Below are 20,673 nucleotides of genomic sequence, written 5' to 3' on the forward strand. Positions count from 1 at the left end.
TTGTGGGTTTCACAGGGAATTGGAGGTGTAAAGTTTTGGCCTGGAGAATCAGTTTACTCTTAAAGACACTTGTATGTATTTCAGGAGTTCTGAAGCGCTAAGAGCAGTGTCACATCGTATATTTCAGGGTCAGGAAGGTCGCCCATAAAGGATGTTGTTTGTGATCCTTTGAGAGCCATGAGGTGATGTGGTGTTTTCTTTCCACTTCTCTGATTTATAGGTCTTCACCCAGTATCTTGACGTTGACAGCCATTCGCCACCACGTTCTTGGAACTATCACCACTGACAAAATGATGGATGTCACCGTGACTATCAAGTACGGCTAGTGTTCCGTGTTGGGCTGAGCATGGGAGGGTGGTGGACCAGACCTTCTCTAATGGACGCTCTGAAAATTATTCTTGATTTGTTATCTCTAGGCGTAGTACAAACGGTCTTCTCTCTTATACTTCTGTGACATAGCTGTAAATTCACAACAGCCTGTTCCTTTCCTTTTATGACTCAGGAATTAACTGTGGATGAGGAAGAGTCTCCTGACAGCTCGTTTCAGCGTCTTAAATTTCTGTTTGAATTCATTACACTTCCCGTCTTTGCTAAGGAAAAACAAAAATCTCTGGTTTGTTCACTGTATTTCAAGTGTTTTAGCAAATTCAAAAAAAATTGCCTATTTTTCTTTAGACCCTTTCTCGAAGGCTTGGGAAATAGAGATGACACCTTATATGAGAAGGGTCATGAGAGAAAGTGTATGAAAGGCAGTCCCTCACTGAGGGTCAGGTTTGTGTGAATGTCACCTTTGAGAAGAATTTTTGCTGTGTGGTGGGTGCATCTGACACCCTAATTTTCTCAAGAAGGGAAAGAACTTTGACAATATGACCATCTTTGTCAAATAGAATGGAAATCTTGAGTAACTTTCTCCCAGCTTGCCTTATTTGAAGTTGCCTTTCCAGCCGTGTCTCCATCTTTCTGTCCACCCGTCTGTCCGTGAAGAAAATATGTATGGAGAATCCTGAGTGGTTAGGCACTGGGCGTAGGCGATAGCCCCTGCCCTCGTGGAACTTAGAGTCTCATGGGGGCAGCAGACAGTAGTCCAAGAGTCACATACAGAACTGTAAAGCTACAGCTGTCATAAGTGCTTTGACTTTGACCTTGTCAGGGTGTTGAGGTCCATGCAGGAGAGGTGGGCTTCTGGGGGCCAGCCACGTTAAGGGTCTTAGCTGTGTCCCGTGGACACTCTGACATATTTCAAGTAGAGGGATCACTTTCTTTTGGTTTCAAGAAGGTCCCCCTGGCTGCTGAGTGGAGAACAGATAGAAGAGGCACAAGAGTGGAAGTCGATCAAGGTGGGGGCAGAGGCTCTTGTAGGAGTCCAGGTGAGGGAGGATGGGGGCTTCAGCCAGTCGGATGGCGGTGGGGATGGAGAGAAGTGGACGGGTTGGGGAGTGGTCAGGGAGATGGAGTTGAAGGGACGCGGCAGCAGGCTGACCACGTGGGGTCGGGGAGGGAGGAGTGTCAGGGGCAGCCCGTGGTCTCTGACTGAATTGATGGGATACCTATTCACCAGGGTGACGCGGTTTCTAGGAGAAGGACTTGCTGCGTTTGTCTTGTGGGCCTGGCACTTTGCCTGGTGCTGGAGCAATGTCTTTTAGTATTTTCCTGCTTGGAAAGTATGAATTACTGGTATGACTAGAAAGTCATATTTTTACCAGTAGTGACTCCATGTTATGTTGTTTTCAGTCTTTATTAAGTTTATTTTTGTAACCTCAGAAGAGTTTTTGTTTGGTTTGGTTTTGCTGAAAATTATGTGAAATGCATCATCCAGCTGGACATGGCCGGGGGCGGGGTCCCTAATGGGGATCTTGTACTTCCCGGATCCAAAACCAGATTCCTGGTGGTCGCCCTCCACAGACCTCCTCTGTGGCCTTCCCTGTTTCAGAAATGGCAGCTCCGTCTTTCTCGTTGGTACTTGACTCTTCTTTCTCTTGCATCCCATACCCAACTGATCCATCTGCACATCCTCAACTGTACAATCCTCGGTATCCATGGGGTTTGGTTCCAGGACCCCCCATGGTTACCAAAATCCACAGATGCTCGAGTCCCTTATAAAATGGAGTTGTATTTGCATATAATCTATGCACATTCTCCTGTATACTTTAAATATACTTTAAGTCATCTCTAGATTACCTATAATATCCAACGCGATGTAAATGCAACGTAAATAGTTGTAAATACAATGTAAATGCTATGTAAATAGTTGCCAGCATGTGGCAAAATCAAGGTTTACTTTTTGGAACTTTCTGGAATATCTTTTCCCCTAAATATTTTCCATCTGCGGTTGGTTGAATCCTCGGATGCGGAATCTGCGGAAATGGAGGGCCAACTGTATATCCGTCACCCAGTCCTTTCTTAGCACCTGGCCTCTATACTTCGGTTCCACCCACCCTTGTCTCTTGCTGGGATCGTTGCCGCAGCTTCCTGTCTGGCTTCCGAGTTTTGGCTGTTGCTTTGTAACAGTGTGTTGTTCATGGGGAAGTCCAAGTGATCTTTAAAAGTGGAGACCCTGTCATTCCTGTTTAAAACTCCATCCCCCCAGGGTCCACACCAAGGTTTTCCAAGCCCTAGTCTGACACCTGATCTGGCTCTACCTGATCTGGCTCTGCCTGGGGCCATCTGCCCAGGCCTCCCTGATCTCCTCCTTGCTGTCCCTTGAGCATGGCAGGGAGCTGCCTCCAAGGCTCCGAGAGACTTTGCCCTTGACACCTCCTTGCCTGAGGCCTTCTCACCCAGAGCCGAGTGGTTTGCCCTCTGCCGCCCTTCCTTCAGGTGGGCGTGGTGTCACCTTATCAGAAGGGACTTGGCTGAGCCCCTAATTAAAAGTAGCGCCCCGCCCCTCGCCTCCCACCAGCTCTTTTATCTTTCCACGCTGCTTTCTTTTTCTTTATTGTACTTATCACCTGACGACATTTTTCTGTTGATTGTCTACCTCTTCCCGCTAGAATGTGGATTCCACGAGGTTGGGGAATGGTGTCTGTCCTGTGTACAGTCTCCCCAGTGCCTGGATCTCTTGCAGAGTATGTTCTCAATAAAGGTTCAAAGAGAGACGGAAGATGGTGGTGTGGAAAGGACTCCATGTCCTACGGGAAATCTGATAAGTTTCCTTCAAGTCATAAAGTCAGTGGTATTTCATCCCAGCCCAGATCTATCAGATACGTCCCCCGTGGCAAAGAAGTTCAGTTTTTTGTTTTTAAAAAGCTATTAGTTTATTCAAAACAGGAGAAGAATGTGTTGGTGGCTTTATGAGGTGCTTGGGTTTGTTTACTGCTGGATCTCTGCTTGCAGAAATGTCCGATTCCCACTGACTACGGGGATACGTGACTTCGTCTTCTGGACTGCTCCTTCCTTTCTTCCAGATCTTCCATCGACAGTGAACCCGCCCTGGTCCTCGGCCCTCTGAGGTCCACGCAGGAGCTGCGGAGGGAGCAGCAGCTGGCCGAGATCGAGAGCCGCAGGCAGGAGAGGGAGAAGACCGGTGGAGAGGAGGGGGTTGAGGGAAGGACCAAGCCCCCTGTGCAGGAGATGGTGGATGAGTTACAGGGCCCCTTCTCCTACGACTTCTCCTACTGGGCACGGTAAGCGTTCTCCGGCTTTCCCTGCAGGGTCCTCTGTTCTGATGGCCTTCCTCATGGGGGGACAGACCAGCCACATTGAAGTATCTTAACTTATTTTAGGTCTGGAGAGAAAATCACGGTCACACCCTCGTCTAAAGAGCTGCTCTTTTATCCTCCTTCCATGGAAGCCACCGTCAGTGGAGGTAAATGTCAGCTCAGCGAGCCAGTGACACACCTTTGCAAGTGTTTCTTTCCCTGCAATTAAAATTTTATTCTGTGCTGCTGTTATAGTGAAACCATCTTTGTAAGGCACCTTCAATCCCCTTTGGCACATAGATCTTACTACTTGATGAGTGAGTGAATGAACGAAAGGTCTAAATCAGTAAACGTAACTTTCACTATTAGAATTGGGGGATCTTTCTGGAAAAGGACTCAGTTTTCCTTGATGTTATCAGGTTGACACCAGAAGGGAGATAAAATGCAAAAGCATCAGTTGTTGAAATGTCTGAAATGTCATCGTGTGTCTGAACTGTTTGTGATGTTTATGTTTTTTGGTCGGGGTTATGGGAGGGTCTTTTGGGGACTGGATAACCAGACGTGATTGCTGGTGGAATATTTAGGCGACCAGTAGCTTTTCCCAGCATCGTGGATTCAATAAACCCTGGACGTTTCTGTGTTTGGAAGGAGAGTATTGAAGGGTGTGGCTGTCCAGCAGGCAGCCTGTCCGGGGCAGCCTTCCATACCGGTCCTCTGAGGTCCAGCCGCACAGGCTCTGACCTGCAGTAACGTCTTGTCTCCTCACCTGTGGCCTGTGAGAGCCAAGGGAGAGGAGCAGGGGAAAGCCAGCTTTGCTGGCTGTACCTGCTAACATTCCTGGCAGTTGAACAAGGCCATTCATCAATGGTGAGAGGCTTGGGCCACTTGCAGTCACTGAGGATTCTGGTACAGTCAGCAGCCTCATTGGAGCTGGCTTCCAATATCTCAGTTTTAGGCCCTTCTTTAATGGGAAGCCCCAACCTAGTCTTCTGTTTATCTCTTCCCTTTTTAGAAAGCTGCCCAGGGAAGTTGATTGAGATCCAAGGGAAAGCAGGCTTATTTCTGGAAGGCCAGATCCACCCAGAGTTGGAAGGAGTGGAGATTGTCATCAGTGAAAAGGGGGCGAGTTCACCCCTGATCACAGTCTTTACTGACGACAGAGGGGCCTATAGGTAAGGCCGTGACTGAGAAGCATTTGCTTGGGATCAGTCGGGAAGCCTAGAAAGAAACTGGGGAGCCAGGTTTCCTTGGGGCAGGTGATGCTTCTTCCAGGATTTGAAGCAAAGCCATCTCCAGTGTTTCTTTTTTATTCAGTGTTGGGCCACTGCACAGTGACCTGGAGTATACCGTGTCCTCGCAGAAGGAGGGCTACGTTTTGACTGCGGTGGAAGGAACCATAGGAGACTTTAAGGCTTATGCCTTGGCAGGCGTGAGCTTTGAGGTAACACTGTGTGCTTTTAAAAAGCAGCTTTATGGGGTATAATAGACATACAATAAGCTGCACATAAAGTGTATAATTTGACAGTTTTGACATATGATGACCCCCATGAAAACACTACCACAATCAAAATGGTGGCCACATCTGTCACCCTCCAAAATTTCCTCATACCCTTGGCAACCCATCTCTCCTGCCCGTCCCCACTGCTCTGATCTGCCTTCTTTCACTATGGATCATTTCGCATTTCCTAGAGTTTTATATAAATGGAATCATTCAGGATGTACTTTTTTTTGGTCTGGCTTCTTTCACTTGTAATTAGGAGATCTGTTGACTTTAGCTTGTGTGCATACCTTTTGGGAAGTATTTTAAGCTTTCGTCCTTGACTCTGTTCTCTGTCGAAGGATGCAGAATGTCTTTCTCTCTTGCCTCAGTCCTTCTTGGGAAGAAGCATGCTGTGTAATGGACAGAGTGAGTCTGGAGATCCTTGAGGCTGAATATTTTCAACATAGAGGCCAAATAAATTAAAATTCTATATTGCAGAATGCATTTTAAACCAAACTGAAAGATAGTCAAACTGGGAAGAAATATCTGTACCATAAATAACATTCCCTGTTTATCAGGGACTCCTAAAATCTATAAGAAAAAGACAACCCAACATGGGACTCCCCTGGTGGCGCAGTGGGTTCAGAATCTGCCTGCCAATGCAGGGGACACGGGTTCGAGCCCTGGTCCAGGAAAATCCCACATGCCACAGAGCAACTAAGCCCCGTGCTCCACAACTACTGAGCCTGCGTTCTAGAGCCCGTGTGCCACAGCTAATGAACCCTGTGTGCCTAGAGCCTGTGCTCTTCAACAAGAGAAAGCCCGTGCTCGCCGCAACTAGAGAAAGCCCGTGCGTAGAAACAAAGACCCAGGCCAAAAATAAATAAATAAATAAATAAATAAATAAATAAATAAATTTTTTAAAAAAAGACAACCCAACAGAGAAAAGATGAACAAAGGATATGAAAGGCAGTTCACAGAAGTCATCCAAGTCACTCATAAACATACAGGAAACACTCGACTTCGGTAGTCACTGGGGAAATGCAAAGGAAGTTACCATCGAAACACTGGGTTTGGGGTGAGATTTGCAATAATCAAGACAATATCCATCTTCTTGGCGAGCACGCATTTTCCCACACATAGGTAGTTTGTTGGAGCTGGAAATGGTTACAGCCACCATGGAGGGAAGTTTGGGTTTTTTTTCCTGAATTTCGAGTGCACACATCCAACAATTCTACTTCTAGGAATTGACTGTTCAGAAAAAGAAAAACTTAAACAACTTAAGTGCACAAATATACACACGCTCGGGGACATTCAGATCGTCTCTCCTTTTCCATCACAAAACTCGATGGCTAGCCTGTGTGCCGTTGTTGGCTGACCTCTGCTTTAGAACGATATGCAGCTGTTCCGAAGCAGTGAGGCTGATCAGTGGGGACTGGTGGACGAGGGCAGCCGGGAAAGTGGCTGAGGGCAGAGAAAGCAACTTGCAGTTACAGAACCATACAGTTTAGGGGGCCTCCCCCAGCCCCACCAGATCACTTATGAAGTCCGTCAACAGCAGCCATAATGCTGATAAGATTTGTGTGGGCACAGAGAGTTCTGGAAGGCTGCACACCAAACTATTAACATTGGTTACCCTGGGGATGAAGAGGAGACCTTTTGTCTCCCCCAGTGAATAACGGTAAAAGAAAAACAACCCATTAAGGATTACCTCTTGACTTGTTCATGGTTAATATGAGTTAACCTTGCTCTGGGGTTCCTTTTTCCACCCCCAGATAAAAGCTGAAGACGACCAGCCCCTCCCTGGGGTCCTCTTATCCCTCAGCGGTGGTGTGTTTCGTTCCAACCTCTTGACTCAGGATAACGGCATTCTGACCTTCTCAAACCTGGTAAGGTGTCTGGTAGTTTACTGCCTGCCCGACTCCCCCATGAGAGTGCCGGGACACGGCGGCCGTGACTTGTGCGTTGCTTGACAACGTGAGAACAGAAAACCAGCCTGGAGTGTTTTACGTTTCTTCGGGGACCAGACGTAATTAGAGGATTGCTCTCACTAGAACTTAATGCTGCTGATTCATGTTCCCTTCTGCACCGACTTCTTGTTTTCTGGTCACCCCCTTGTCACTGAGACAGTGTAATTAATTACCCCGGCCACAGCGGCTCCTGTCTTAGGCATCCCTTTGTTTTACCACAGGATCGTGCTGTTTATAATGCTGAGTCTTGTTTGGGGGGTGAGCTTGTGTTTCTTTTGCAAAGCACACTCCCCATGGTGGGAGGATAGCACCCACTTTTCACTGGGGATGTAGAATGAGGCCCTGAGTGGTGGGCACTCAGGAGTGCACGTCAGTTGGCCATCTTGTCAGTCAATTGACGAATAAAGTGACTGTTACAGGGATGTCTCAAACGGTCAGTGAGGTGTATCCGAAAGATCACATGCTGTGCAGTGATGCGCACCCAGCTTCAAATCTTCCATCTGCTACTTACTTGCTGGGTCATCTCAGGCAAGGTACTTGACCTCTCTGAGCCTCAGTTGCTTCCTTCATAAAATTCACGTATGATTTCTACCCCACAGCGTTCTTATAGGCGCACCATGATGACAGCTGCTGTTAGAATTGTAATGGCTGTCACTGTAATGATTTATTGTAGAGTTAGAGTTACCATTTCTGGGTGTCTAGGAAGCCATGGAGCGCTTGGGCCTAATTCTGGTCCATCATGACTTCAGCTGCCCCCTTTGGAGCCATACCTAGATTTGCAGCAGAGGCTCAGTTTGTGGTTGTCTCTCGGCAGAGCCCCGGCCAGTATTACTTCAAGCCCATGATGAAAGAATTCCGGTTTGAGCCATCCTCGCAGATGATTGAGGTGCAGGAGGGGCAGAACTTGAAGATCACCATCACCGGCTACCGCACGGCCTACAGGTAGGCAGCCCCGCCTGCACCCCTCTCTCCCAAGCCCGGGCTATGGGATCACACTCATGCTTCTGTTTTCTAGAAACTCATCCCAGTCTTCATACTGATTTTATTTGGAAGACAAGGGACATAAGATACGAGGTCCACAGGCTCCTGACTGCTGCCGTTTTCTTCTAATATGTCCAACAAGTGTCCCCTTTTTTTTTCTTAATTTTAATTTTGGCCATGCCAGGCAGCTTGCAGGATCTCAGTTCCCTGACTAGGGATCGAGCCCGGGCCACAGCAGTGACAGTGCTGAATCCTAACAACGAGGCCAACAGGGAACTCCCTTCAAACGAATGATTCAGTCACAAAGTTCCTATTTTGAAATTGGCCTGAGAGACCCTGTTTAGTTCCTAAAAATTTTCATTTTTTTAAAAAGTTTGAAACTTGAGTTACATTTTGAAAAGGAGGAAGTGCATTCACTTGAGTGAAACTTGGAAATGCTGGAAAGAGTCTGTACGATGTGAAGTTTCCCTCCTATCCTGGTCTCCGAGCTACCTGGGTTTTCCAGTGTTTCTGAATACTTTCAGAGATGGTTTATACAAATGTTAGTAAATATATTTATACACATTTACAAAAGCACTCGAGGCAAAGATCGATTAATCAGAAGGAGTGGGTTTAGAAAAACGGACCATTTTCAATCGAATAGAAAAATAGAATGAAAGGGGAAGTGACTTATTTTCATTTTATTGGATGCTTCATTATTTAAATTAAAGCTTAACAAAAAAATACAATAAAGTGGAATAAAATAAAGCTTAGCCTTTTTTAATTACAATTTTCTGGAGCATCCCTTAGAATGTACAAGAAGAGAAATTGATGACAGCCTGCTGGCTGGCCTGAGCCCTCTGGCACGAAGGCTCGATTTGCAGGTGCCACAGCTAGAACTGAGTTGTCTGGGTCATTTGGGGCACAGTTCTCCACTGAGCTATTTTGCACTGTAAATTGTTAGTAAATGCAGGACACTTTCCCTGAAATCTTTTGTGTGCTTCAGAAAACCCCAAGAATGTCATGTTCTGTTTCTTCTCTCATCCCTCTAGTTGCTATGGTACAGTTTCTTCCTTAAACGGAGAACCAGAACAGGGCGTTGCTGTGGAAGCAGTGGGCCAGAACGACTGCAGTATTTATGGAGAAGACACCGTGACGGACGAAGAAGGGAAGTTCAGGTTACGTGGATTGCTGGTGAGCCTTTGGACGTGTTTCATTAGTGGATTTTTTCATACCGGGTTCAGCGGTGCCTTGTGGTGCCCCCAAGACTGCTAGGAATGGGGTCAAGAGCGTGGCCAGGGCAGCGTAGGGTTCTGGAACTCTTCCCAATCCCTACTTGTAGCTGACATACTTACCTTTTATGTAGCTGATGTACTGGGTTGGGGGTTTTGTAGCGAAATAAAGGTGGAAAACCATGGGTTTGCTGCACCTTTTGCCTAGCATGGGTAGCGTGGCTCAGGCCAGGGCTCTCAAACCAGATGCCTGTGGCGCCAGAAGACAAGTGTGAAAGGCTGGAGGATGCTGGGTGCCTGGTAGGGAGCGGTGCGGACTGCGGGGCCCTGGAGAGGGCCTGGCCCACGAGAAGGGGGCAGCTGCCACTCAGCTCCAGCTCTACACAGCCGTGTGGGAAGACAGACTCAAGGTCGCCAGATCGTTTTGAGTTTGTAAAAATGTGACAACTTCTGATTTTTCGATGTTAACAACCAGTTAAAAAAAAAAAACCCACAACTTTGTACAGGCCAAATAACCGACTTGTTTGTCCTTTTGGCTGCTCAATTGCCACATTTGGTTCAGAATTTATGGTGCCTTTTTCCTCACTTTTACTTGCACATCCATACGTGCATTTGCTTGTTCAGCAGACACTAAGTAGGAGTCACCGAACAAGAATGTGGGTTGGTGGCACCTGCTGGACAGGGCCACTTGGATCCAGCCAGGGTTCGGTCCTCAGCCTTTCAGATTCACAAACCGGATGTTCTTAGTTGACCCCAGGGATAGTCGTACACATCTTGGCAACTGACTGATGTTTGCCTGAATCGCGTGAGCTGAGATGCAAATCCGTTTGCCAGTTTACTTAGGTATGTTGAGGCGATGCTGTCCTTTCCCAAAGGTAAGAACATCCATGTCCATTGTCCGCCCATCCCCACTCGCAGTTATGGGGAAGTCAGGTCAGGAGGTTGCTTGGTGGGTGAGGAGGGTTCAGAAAGCTGAAGGTGGAAGGTGGGCTTGGGGAGGACTGGGGAGCGTACGTTCTGACGGCCCAGCCGGATGCGCACCCGCAGGTGGGCTCCCTGTGCTCTCTGCCCACTGCTCCCCGTCTTCAGTATCTTCTCTTCGGACTCGGCGAGACAATGGCGCTCTCGTTCCCGCAGGAGTCTAGATGGCCTGACTGCGACGCTCCCTTCTCGCTCTCCTCTGCCCTTGGAGAGGCCCACCCTTTGTGGAGCGGGCTGCCACCGGGACACTGCTCCCTGCTCTCCCCCAGGCCTGCTTTCCTTCCTCGTAGCAGTGGTTCCAGAGAGCACAGAGTGGTGGTGGCAGCATGGACGTCCCCCACCCACGGGCCGGCTGTAGCCAGGGCCCCGGGAGGGTTGACGGCTCCTTAGAGCCAGCTTCTCTGTCTCCTGCGTTCAGTGCAGGCCCAGCCTTTGAAATTTTGTCCTTCGTGGGCTGCGTTCATGCCTTTCTCCCTGGTGTGAATCCTGCCTCCGTTGTTTCTTAGCTGTGTAAGTTTAGGCAAGTGTCTCATGCTTTTTATGTGTTTCCTCCTCTGTAAAGTGAGGATGAGAATAATGTCTACCTTCCAGGATGGCTGTGAGTATTAAGTGAGTTAATACACGTAAAACACATGGAGCAATGCGTGACACACTGACTCCATAAGTGGGTAAAAGCAAGAACAGACAGCACCTTCCCTGGAGGTGGTTCTCACCAGAACTGCCAGCTTAGGTGTTTGTTTGCAGCTTTTCTTGGTCTAAGTTAGCAGCAAGAGGAGGGCCTGGCAGGCGCCTGTGCACTTCAGTCTGCCTTCCCCTGGCCAGGTCTGGGGGGACTCGGTGTTCGGTGTTCCAGGCTCACCTCCCTCTTACGGTTGTAGGAATGCAGGTTCTGCATCACCGTGTTGGTTCTTCTGAGGGTCTTACTGGCCTAGACATGTTTCTCTAAACTCACCAGCTTAACACATTTTTTTTAAACACATTTTATTTAATTAAACCGAATACAGTTTTTTTCTCCACGACAGTAGATTTCCGTTTTAAATGATGCTGCCCCACACCCTCCTCGTAATAGGTGTTAATCATTAGCGCTTTCGGTGTTGTTTAGAGTCGCCCCCTTGTGGCAGCCCACGCCTTTTTCACGTGCCAGGCCTCAGATTCTGGAGGAACAGCCTAAGGCTAGACGTTTCCCATCAAGGGTTTAGATTTGAGTTTGCCAGTCTCCCAGAGGACGCCAGGCTGGAGAGCCCTTGTTGAAGATTTCCTAAGGATTTCAACCCCCATTAGAATTCATTTCCCCAGTTGATCTTTCCGGGCCGTGTACTTGTCAAGGCATCTTGGGTGAGAAGCTGCATCCCTAGATGTTGCTGCCAGAGGCTGAAGGTGAATCCCAGAGTCAGCCGGCCAGGAGTGAGGAGTCGCGCTGGGTAGGATGGGAGCAGCTGCCCGATGGGCTCCTGCCTGGCTGGGCCAGGGCGTGAGGGGAGAGTGCCCGTTCTTCCCATCTTCAGCAGTGCCCGTCCCTTCTTTTCTTTACAAATGCTGTGCATGTCTTTCCTTTCTGAGGTGCAGGTAGATATTTTGAATCAAACCCAATGCTGCTATTCCTCACTGAGCTATAAAGTGAATTAATACAATCACTATTGGTGATCATAAATTTGATTGTTCTTGTTTTTTTAATAATAGCTTGATTGTCTCTGTAAAGGTACCGTGTGCTCATTATAAAATAGTTCAAGCAACATATCAAAAAGGATGAAATTTTGAAAGGGAAAAAAAAAAATCACCCTTAAGCTACCACCTGGAAGGGTTAATGTAGAGCGAATGCCGTTTCGGACACTGCTCTGCCCGCACACAGAGAAGAAGGTCACAGGGCACACGATTTTAGGAGACCAGGGCCGTGTTTTCCTCGCTAACGTATAGACCAACGGTTACGATCTCAGGGTTGTCCCCTCTTGGATGCACACGGTCAACTTTGAACTTGGCCCTGGCTCTAGATCCTAATGTGTCATCGGGTCCAGTGTGCAGTTGATGATCAGCAATTGGTTGTTTTAAAAGTTTTTCAAACCCCGCTAGTGTAAGTGATCCGTCATCCTTTGCAGAAAGATGCAGATCTTTTCGTTTAGTAAGTGTGTAAGAAAAAAAACAGTTAAGAAGTTGACAAACAGTGGGTTCTTTTATACTCTTAAAGCCTTGCATAAAGCTGAATTTTTTCCGATTTGCAGCCTTCCGAGAAGGCTCATATCTTGAACTCACATCTTTCTTTATTAGCGTTGCAACTAGCCCATACAGCAATGTAAGAAAGAAACAAAAAAACTTCATTTCTTCAAGGCAGCTTACTTCCCTATATTGGAAAATTGTCATAATGTGCTGGCTTTCTTAGAACAAATTACTGCTATCTGCCAAAAAATTATCTAAGTAAATAATATACATCCTTCCTGTGTGCAGTGTCAACAAAAAAAGTTTTTTTAAAAAAGTGTGGTTTTGTTTTGTTTGTTTGTTTTGGTAAACATCATATATGCCTATACATTTGAGGAACAGAATAAAATGTATAAAGAAGAAATTTGTTTTAAAAAAGGAAAAACCTCAAATCCCACCTCCCAGAAATAATACCCCTTTGGGAATGTCATTCCAGATACCATTCAGTGCACATACACAGCTAGAGGGGCGGGCTGGGCAGCAAGGAAAGAATAATTTTATCAGAATAAGCATATCATGCTTGCAGTTTGGGAATCAGAAACCACATTTAATTTCCCTTGGGTAGGAGAAGCTGAATGGGGTTTGAAGGAATTGTAGAACTTCAGGAAAATGTTTCTGCATCAGGGTGCTTTTTCAAGGAACTCTTGAGAAGGTTAACAGGCCACATCCTAGGAACTGAGGTGGAACAGGAAGGCGCCTGTCTGATGGGGGCCTGCAGGCAGAGCAGGCTCAGATCAGGTCTCGTGACAAGCCCCTTTCCAAAGAAGTGACTCCTGCGTTTGTTTGCAGCCGGGATGTGTATACCACGTTCAGCTCAAGGCAGAAGGCAACGACCACATTGAACGGGCCCTGCCTCACCACCGGGTCATCGCGGTATGACATGAAATTCTTCAGTGGAATCGTGGCATGATTGCTTCCCTGCTCAAAAATCCTTCAGCACTCCTCTGGCTGTCTGCCTTTCATCTGTTTCGGCCGGGGCGGGGTGCGGGGGGTGCTTTAAATCCTAATTAAGGGCCCTCTTGGAATAGTGTCATTTTCACAAGCAGCATTTTCTTGGGCTTTTAATAAACAGCATCTCTGTCGTGCATCCAGAGAAGCAATCTGAGCTGTTGTTTCCCCACTTCCCCTGCAAGTTCCGATCATTATTCTGCAAGTTAAGGATCTTAAGGGCTAAGTAGCATTTCAAATCAAGGGAGGGTAATAAAGAGAACATGGGCTTAATTGGTGACGGGGCTGCCCACTTTTCTTACATTTAGATGACCTTGTTTTCCCACCAAGGAGAGCCTCTTGATCTTTAAGATCACGACTTAGCTAATTGATCCCTAAAGAGGCAGCCCTCCAGGTCACAGGAAGTGGCCTTGGAATCATTTGCAGTGAGGTTTTCTTCCATGGAATAAGTCTTGTTCGCTAGAGTAGAGGGCTTGGGTGGACGAGAGGGCCTTCCTCTTGCTGGCTTTATTAGGTGGCATTAGGCATAAAGATTATGAGGGGTTAGGAGGCCGGTGGGCCATTTAGGACTTTTTGGCCTAGAAAGTGAGTTTTCTTGATGTCTTTATGGCATCTGGCATTTTAAATGGTTGTGATGGCTGTGTCTTATAATTTTGTATTTCCCTGCCATGGGGACTCAGACCAGGATCACAGGCAGTCATGTGGACTATGGTCCCACATATGAAAAGGTCACAAACGGGGGCACACGCCCACCCAGAGCGGGCAGCTGGAGCTTGGCTCCTGCCAATCCCTGCCAGGCAAGAACATCTTCCCCTTTTTTCAAAAGAAGCTGGGAAATCTGGCTTTTTTAAATATGAAATTTCTTTTTTTGAATGTTGACAAGTCATTAAAAGTTAGAGAAAAAAAAAAACTGTGCTTGTCAAACAAAATGTGCCCATGGGCCAGGTGTCGCCCATCTCCTGTCAGTTTGGGACCATAGACTCAGGCTGCTGGAACGGCAAGCTTTGCTCCCTGAATACAAAGTGAAGTCAGCTAGGAAATAGCTCCTAGGAGATCCCCCGGCTGGAGGAGAAGTCCCCCTTCCAGCGTCCTCAACCCCAGTCTTCCTTCTCTCTTCCCAGGTTGGGAATAACGACATCGATGATGTGAACATCATAGTTTTCCGGCAGATAAATCAGTTTGACTTGAGTGGAAATGTGATCACTTCATCCGAGTATCTTCCTACATTATGGGTAAGGCCAGATTTTTAAGGTTCAAGTGCTCTGTTCTTTCCGGCCTCAAGATGAGAGGGAGCAGGATATCCGGGCCTGTCTAGCGCTTGCTTTAGCTGAGGGTTGAGGTTGAGATTTAAGAATCTTCAATCCCAGCATGCCTCTGGGGGAATGATTCCTGATTGCTGGAGAGAAACGTGGTCCAGTTTCAGATCACTGTTTTGCCAGCCGTGTGTGTCTTTGGAAGCATCACAGTGGAAACCTAATGAACGGGTAATGCAATCTGGAATCTATAACGGAAAGGTGGTTCTAAGGCAAAGCACCTCATCACCTTCTAGATTCTGTGCAGGGTTGGGGTGATGGGCAGTGGACCTGGAGTCAGACAGTCCGGGCTGGCTCCTGTCCCACAGTTACTCACCTGGCTGCCGCGGGCACCCCCTCGTTCCCGTGGGCCTCTGTCCCCTGCTCTGTGAGACCACGGAGTTGGACTCGGTGGCCTCTTAAGGCCTGCTAGAGCTTTAAAGAACCCGCATGTCTGCAGTTAATGAAGAAGTGTCTGTACAGTGCTCTGTGATGCCTGGAAGGATGTTAATGAATCGCCATGGGGATGTATTTTTCAGAAGCACACGTGATATATACAGTGAAGCATTTGACTTGAGTGAGAACATGTGCTTAAGTTAACTCACCTCAGCTGGCCTTCAGGGGCTGCGGGCATGTTGCCTATGGGCCTGGTGGGTGATGCCCGAGTGTGAAGAGGGCTGGGCAGGGATGGGGAAACTGGAGGGAGGGGATGGCGCCAGGTCTGTACCTCCTGTGTCTCACGTCCCATTGCAGATGGTAGCGGGAACAGGCAGCGAACCTGGGCTGGAGAGAAAGAAAGGCCACCAACAAAGCACTGAACTGCTTCTGGAAGCAGCCAGAGAACCAAACGCAAAATGGGAATGCGTTTCAAGTTTAAGGAATACCTGTGGGGTTGATGTTACAGCATGTGGGAGGCCACGCCAGGTGGGCGAGGCCGGCAGTGAGGAGGGCTGGGTCCCAGGCTCTACCAGGCGATAACCGTGCGACCTTAGGTGACGCAGACTCTCTGAGTCTCCATGGGGATGACTACCATGCCTGTTTAATAGCCAGGATTGGTGACGATGTATGTGAAGTGCCTGTAGCAGGCCTGGCATGTTATAGACACGTTAGAAGCTATTCTCTTGAATAGTATCACTACACTATTTTGAGTGTTAATGTAAGTTATCAGAATCTATTTTAAAATCTTAACGTTTCGACACGTGTCACGTCACTGGCATCTCAGATGCGTTAAGAATGCCCTGTTGGGGGTGGACGGTTGCTCTTCCAAAGGTCCATGTTTCCAGAGATCCTCTCCCCACAAGAGATAAGCTGACCCAAGGGTGTCTAAAATGCAATGTTCGTCGTGTTTTCAGTTTCAAAAGCACGCCCTCTGTGTCTCTGCTCTCCAGGTAAAGCTTTACAAAAGTGACAACCTGGACAACCCGATCCAGACGGTCTCCCTGGGCCAGTCCCTCTTCTTCCACTTCCCGCCCCTGCTCAGAGACGGCCAGGTGATGCCCGCTCCACTCTGCTTTCCATCTTTGTCATAGTGGTTGCACTTTTCAGCTAAGGAAACACAGTTCTCCCATTTTCCCCCCTCATACCACCTTGCTGGCACAGTTGATGTCGTGCTTTCTGAATCAGAGGAGGTGGGGCTCTCTAAGGATTATTTTTTTGGAATTAGCTCTTTTTCTGTTTACAAAAATAATACGCATTCATGGCAGGAGATTGGGGAGGGTGGTGGAAATCAGACATAATCCCGTCATCCAGAGGTAACCACTGTTAATGTGCTGATAGGTTTCCTTTTGGTCTTTTTTTGATTCATGTGCACATGTGTGTATAAATATAAATACACATATATATTTATTTTGATAATGCAAAGCTGGGACTGTTTTGTACAATTGTTTTGTAGTCTTTGCTTGTACATTGTTTTGTAGTCTTTGCTTTTCAATGAAAACTATATCACAGATATTTTCCCCATCGTTAAATCTTCCATAGCATGATATTTAACGGTTGCACAGTAGTCCATGATAGAGGAAATACCATAATCTATTTAACCAAGGCCTTAATGTTCATCACTTACTGATTATAGGATGTTTCCTATCCATTTTAATTGGGCAGAGCAAGCTATCGTGGCTGGCGCGGTGGCAGCAAACTTTGCAGAGAACTTGGTCCCTTTCCGGGGGACTTAGCCTGAGGGTGTGAGTAGCGAGCCTGTGTGTGTGTGGTCCCTCCCCCGGCTTCTTACCACTTGCCACGGGGATGATACTCTATGGCCTTTATCGGCGTGAAATGGCTGTGAAATAACGAAGCAGGTTGTGATGGAGTTTGGGGCCTCCTCCCCACTTCTCCAGGTGCCCTTTGTAATCGAGCCACTTTTGGCAGCACAATACCGTGGACACAGACTCCCTGGGCTCACAGCCTGCTCGGTACCCTACAGCTGAGAGACCCTGGGCACGTCATGGTTCACTTCTTCAGGCCTCGCTCTCCCCATCTGTGAAACGGGGGCAATAATCCTGATCTTGTCAGTGGTTGAGAGCAGAACAGGCATTTGCCTAATGTGCTTATGGCACCGGGCCCCTGGTCGGGGCTCAGCATACCAGGACCATGACCGTCACTGGAACCACTGCAGAGACGCTGTGTCTTAGAACTCGCCAGCTAATGAGCCACTTAAGTATCGTCCCTTGAAAGTCAATTTCGTTTTAGATTAAAAACAGTCTTCCTCAGTTTGATCATGTGCCCTCCTCATCAGAATGGACTCATCAGAACTGTATGTGTTTCATAAAGTCAGATTCTGCAAGGACCACCGTGGGTGCAGTGGTTGGATATGCTTGTAAAAACGAGCTCTGAGCGCCTCTTCAGAGATGTCAGGGACGCATGGCTGTCACTGCTGGAATAGCCTGCTGAGGCTGCCCCTTGGGCGTTAGCAACCTAGGCTTGGAGGTGTAAACTTGGGGATTTCTTTAGAAACATAAAGTCCTTTACATCACAGTCATACGTTAGGAATTAGTTTTCTTTTGCTTTGCCCCAGCTGTCCTTTATGAAAACAACAACTTCTTCCCTGTGCACAGAACTACGTGGTGCTTCTGGACTCCACGCTGCCCAGGTCCCAGTATGACTACGTCCTGCCGCAAGTGTCCTTCACGGCAGTGGGCTATCATAAACACATCACCTTGATCTTTAATCCCACGGTAAGGAGGAGGGAGTTTCTGGGTGTAGGGTGTGAAGAATGGTTCCAGGCACCACTGCGTGCTTTTCAGAGCCCATCTCGTGTAGGAAGTTGGTGGGAGTCATCATCCCTGATGTAAAGAGAAGGCTGGGGGCTCGTGCGTAGCAGAGCCCGGACTCGAACGTGGCTCTTCTGCTGGTTTCTGGCTCGTGCTCGGTGACCTGGCCCATGATCTCACCTGAATAGAGGGTTCCTCCTAGTTCCGCTCAGCGGAGACTCGGTCAGAAAGTGCCGAAGAGACGAGCACGTAGGGGAACCGTTTGTCTCCGAGTGGAGGTGCACGGTGACCCTAGGGGAGGGAGAGGGCCTCTGCGGAGGGCGCTGGGGCTGCAGCCTGCCACACCTAGCAGGGCTCGCCAGGACACTCCCTCGGTCCAGGGAGCCACGTGGGCGGCCTGGGCAGGACAGAGGTGCCGCTTGGTGGGGGCCGAGCAGCCAGGCCTCGTAGCTGCTGCCAGGAGTGTGGTCCCACATCTGAGACGGTGAGAGCAGGGCCATGTGCCAGGGAAGGGATGGCCTGGCGGGGTGTCCTGCTGGTCCTCACGACAGTCCTTCCATGGGGAGGTGCCATTCTTCCATTTTTTATGGAGGGTCAGAGAGGCTGAGTGACTTACCTGGGAGTGGTCAACAGATCCGGGTTTTACCGCGTTCCAGCCGTCTGCTGGACAGCTCATTGCCATACGCTTATGAGAGCCGTAAGGGCACTTCGCTTTATCCCGTGTTGAATGTCAGTACCGACAGCCACATTGTTGATGCTTGACCCAGTATTTCATGCACTGCTGACCACTCCACACACCTCATCTTGTTGAACTTTCACAACATTCGCCTGCAGTAGGTGCTTCTGTATTATCCCCATTTTATAGTTGAATCAACTTAGTCTTAAAGTGACTGCCCGAGATTACATGGGAAGACCTGGCCTGGAGCCTGGACCGCGGTCCTCAAGGCTTCTTCTCATAATCGCTCTGTTACTTCCCACTGACTTCAACTTCTCCTTAAGAATTTACTTTAATGGAAAACGGTTTGGGATCTAAGACATGTCAAAAAATGTTGGAGTAGGCAGTTAGGGTTGGAAATCTGTTCCTGCCCTTCTGTTTATTAAGGGACCATCTCACTCTGCCTCACTCATCTCAAGTCAAAAGGCCCCTCAGTCATTCTCCAGCCTACGTGTTCTCAGATATTTTGGTCTTGGGACCCCTTTACACTGTTAAAAATTGTTGCGAATCTCAAAGAGCTGTGATTTATATGGGTTATATGTCTATTTATCATATTAGAAATTAAAACTGAGAAATGCTGAAAACATAAGAATCCATAAGCCACACGTCACCTTACCTGTCAGAGTCATGACATCATCACATTTGCAGCCTCTGGGAAAGTCCACTGTACACTTGTAAGAGCATGCAAATGGCATGTAATATCTTAGTATTATTATGAGAATAGTTTGGACCGTGCAGATCTCCTGAAAGGGAGGCCCCTGGGCTGTATCTTGAGAACCGGTTCTCTGGCTCATTAACCTGTTTTATCGTCAACCGAAAGTTATCTTTTAATTTATTTGTTTCTGTTGTCAGGGTGGAGTGGGCTAGTTAGGATATAGGTTCATTTGCTATTACAGAGACCCAGCATTTCAGGGGCTTTAGCAAGAGGGAAGTTTCTGTCTTACGTCAGCACCAGGAGTGAACAGTCCAGGGGTCATATGGCAGTTCCAAGGTGCGGGGGCCCCCAGCTCCTTCTCTCCCGTGGCTCTGCCATCCTCCAGCACGTCACCAACCTTCCGAAACGGCGCGCTTGGCTGGAGGCTGTCTGGCCAGCAAGGAGGGAGGGCACACCCTTTCTGTCTGAGGGTACAGCCTGGGTGTTGCACCGTCACTTCTCTTCCTGTACCGTTGGCCAGAACTGGTTCCAGGGGCCCACCTGGCTGCGAGGAAGGCTGGGGAATGTGGTCTGTTCTGACTGGCCCAGGTGAAAGTCAGTCCTTCCACTGGAAGGAAGCGTGAAGGGCCCCTGGGACCCAAGCGCTGCCTCTCCTCCTCACTGGGTATGACCTCTGGGACTAGCTTGCTGCCCACTGTGTCCCCAAGCCTGGAACAGTGGGTTCTTGATGCTTCCTTGTAGGAAAGAGTCCCTGTGTGCGGCTGGGACTCAACAAAATGAGACCCTTCTACTTTTCAACCACAGGGGTCCCCTGCGGCCTGCAGCTGTTTGTCCTGTCAGTTTAGACAGTGAAGGGTGTGGGGGTGAGTAGCACCTCGTTATCGGAATCTGGTTATTCCGGAGCTTCAGAGAGCAAGTGAGGAGAGTTTGTGCAGCAGAGGATTCACTTGAGATTTATCTGCGTCGCTTCGGTTCCTCACTTTGGGTACTGAGTGTGCCAGGGGTCCCGGGGGGCCGGCTCTGAAGCCGGGCTCATCAGGGCTGTGGATGGAGCACTGGGGTGTCTGGGGGTGACGGTGCTCTCGATGTTTGCAGAGGAAGCTGCCCGAGCAGGACATCGCGCAGGGATCCTACATTGCCCTGCCGCTGACACTGCTCATCCTGCTGGCTGGCTACAACCATGACAAGGTAGGGCGTCCTGAGGCCTCGTGGGCAGCAGGTGTGTCGGGGGGAGGGACCCCTCATGACTGGGACGTGGCAGTGGAAGAACGTCCACTGTTACAGAGGTTACAGCATTTTAGGTCATGTCCAATCCCTAAGGCCTCCTTGCAAGGCCATAAACCTCTTGTAACAGCTCTCCTAACCCTTAAACCTGGAGTACCTATGGGTCTCTGGTGACCGTCTCT

General features: G+C 48.4%; 1 protein-coding gene across 5 annotated transcripts in view; it reads left to right on the forward strand.

The window, feature by feature from the left end:
- The window catches only part of LOC102995174 (BOS complex subunit NOMO1), a 54,813-nt gene that overhangs the window by 30,450 nt on the left and 3,690 nt on the right, over positions 1-20,673 (forward strand). Inside the window, exons 18-32 of one of the 5 annotated variants that reach the window (XM_055090072.1) lie at positions 221-316; positions 3,405-3,623; positions 3,723-3,805; positions 4,651-4,810; positions 4,953-5,079; positions 6,894-7,007; positions 7,903-8,030; positions 9,101-9,242; positions 13,241-13,324; positions 14,521-14,631; positions 15,445-15,615; positions 16,080-16,181; positions 16,792-16,869; positions 17,742-17,861; positions 20,363-20,455. In XM_055090072.1, coding sequence (XP_054946047.1) covers positions 221-316; positions 3,405-3,623; positions 3,723-3,805; positions 4,651-4,810; positions 4,953-5,079; positions 6,894-7,007; positions 7,903-8,030; positions 9,101-9,242; positions 13,241-13,324; positions 14,521-14,631; positions 15,445-15,615; positions 16,080-16,181; positions 16,792-16,869; positions 17,742-17,861; positions 20,363-20,455 — 1,828 coding nt within the window. Of the gene's footprint in view, positions 1-220; positions 317-3,404; positions 3,624-3,722; positions 3,806-4,650; positions 4,811-4,952; positions 5,080-6,893; positions 7,008-7,902; positions 8,031-9,100; positions 9,243-13,240; positions 13,325-14,520; positions 14,632-15,444; positions 15,616-16,079; positions 16,182-16,791; positions 16,872-17,741; positions 17,862-20,362; positions 20,456-20,673 lie in introns of those variants that run through there. The other 4 variants (XM_055090074.1, XM_028498658.2, XM_055090073.1 and 1 more) reach the window with 4 other exon arrangements.

Source organism: Physeter macrocephalus, chromosome 14 (genome assembly GCF_002837175.3).
Source record: "Physeter macrocephalus isolate SW-GA chromosome 14, ASM283717v5, whole genome shotgun sequence".
NCBI lineage: Eukaryota > Metazoa > Chordata > Mammalia > Artiodactyla > Physeteridae > Physeter > Physeter macrocephalus.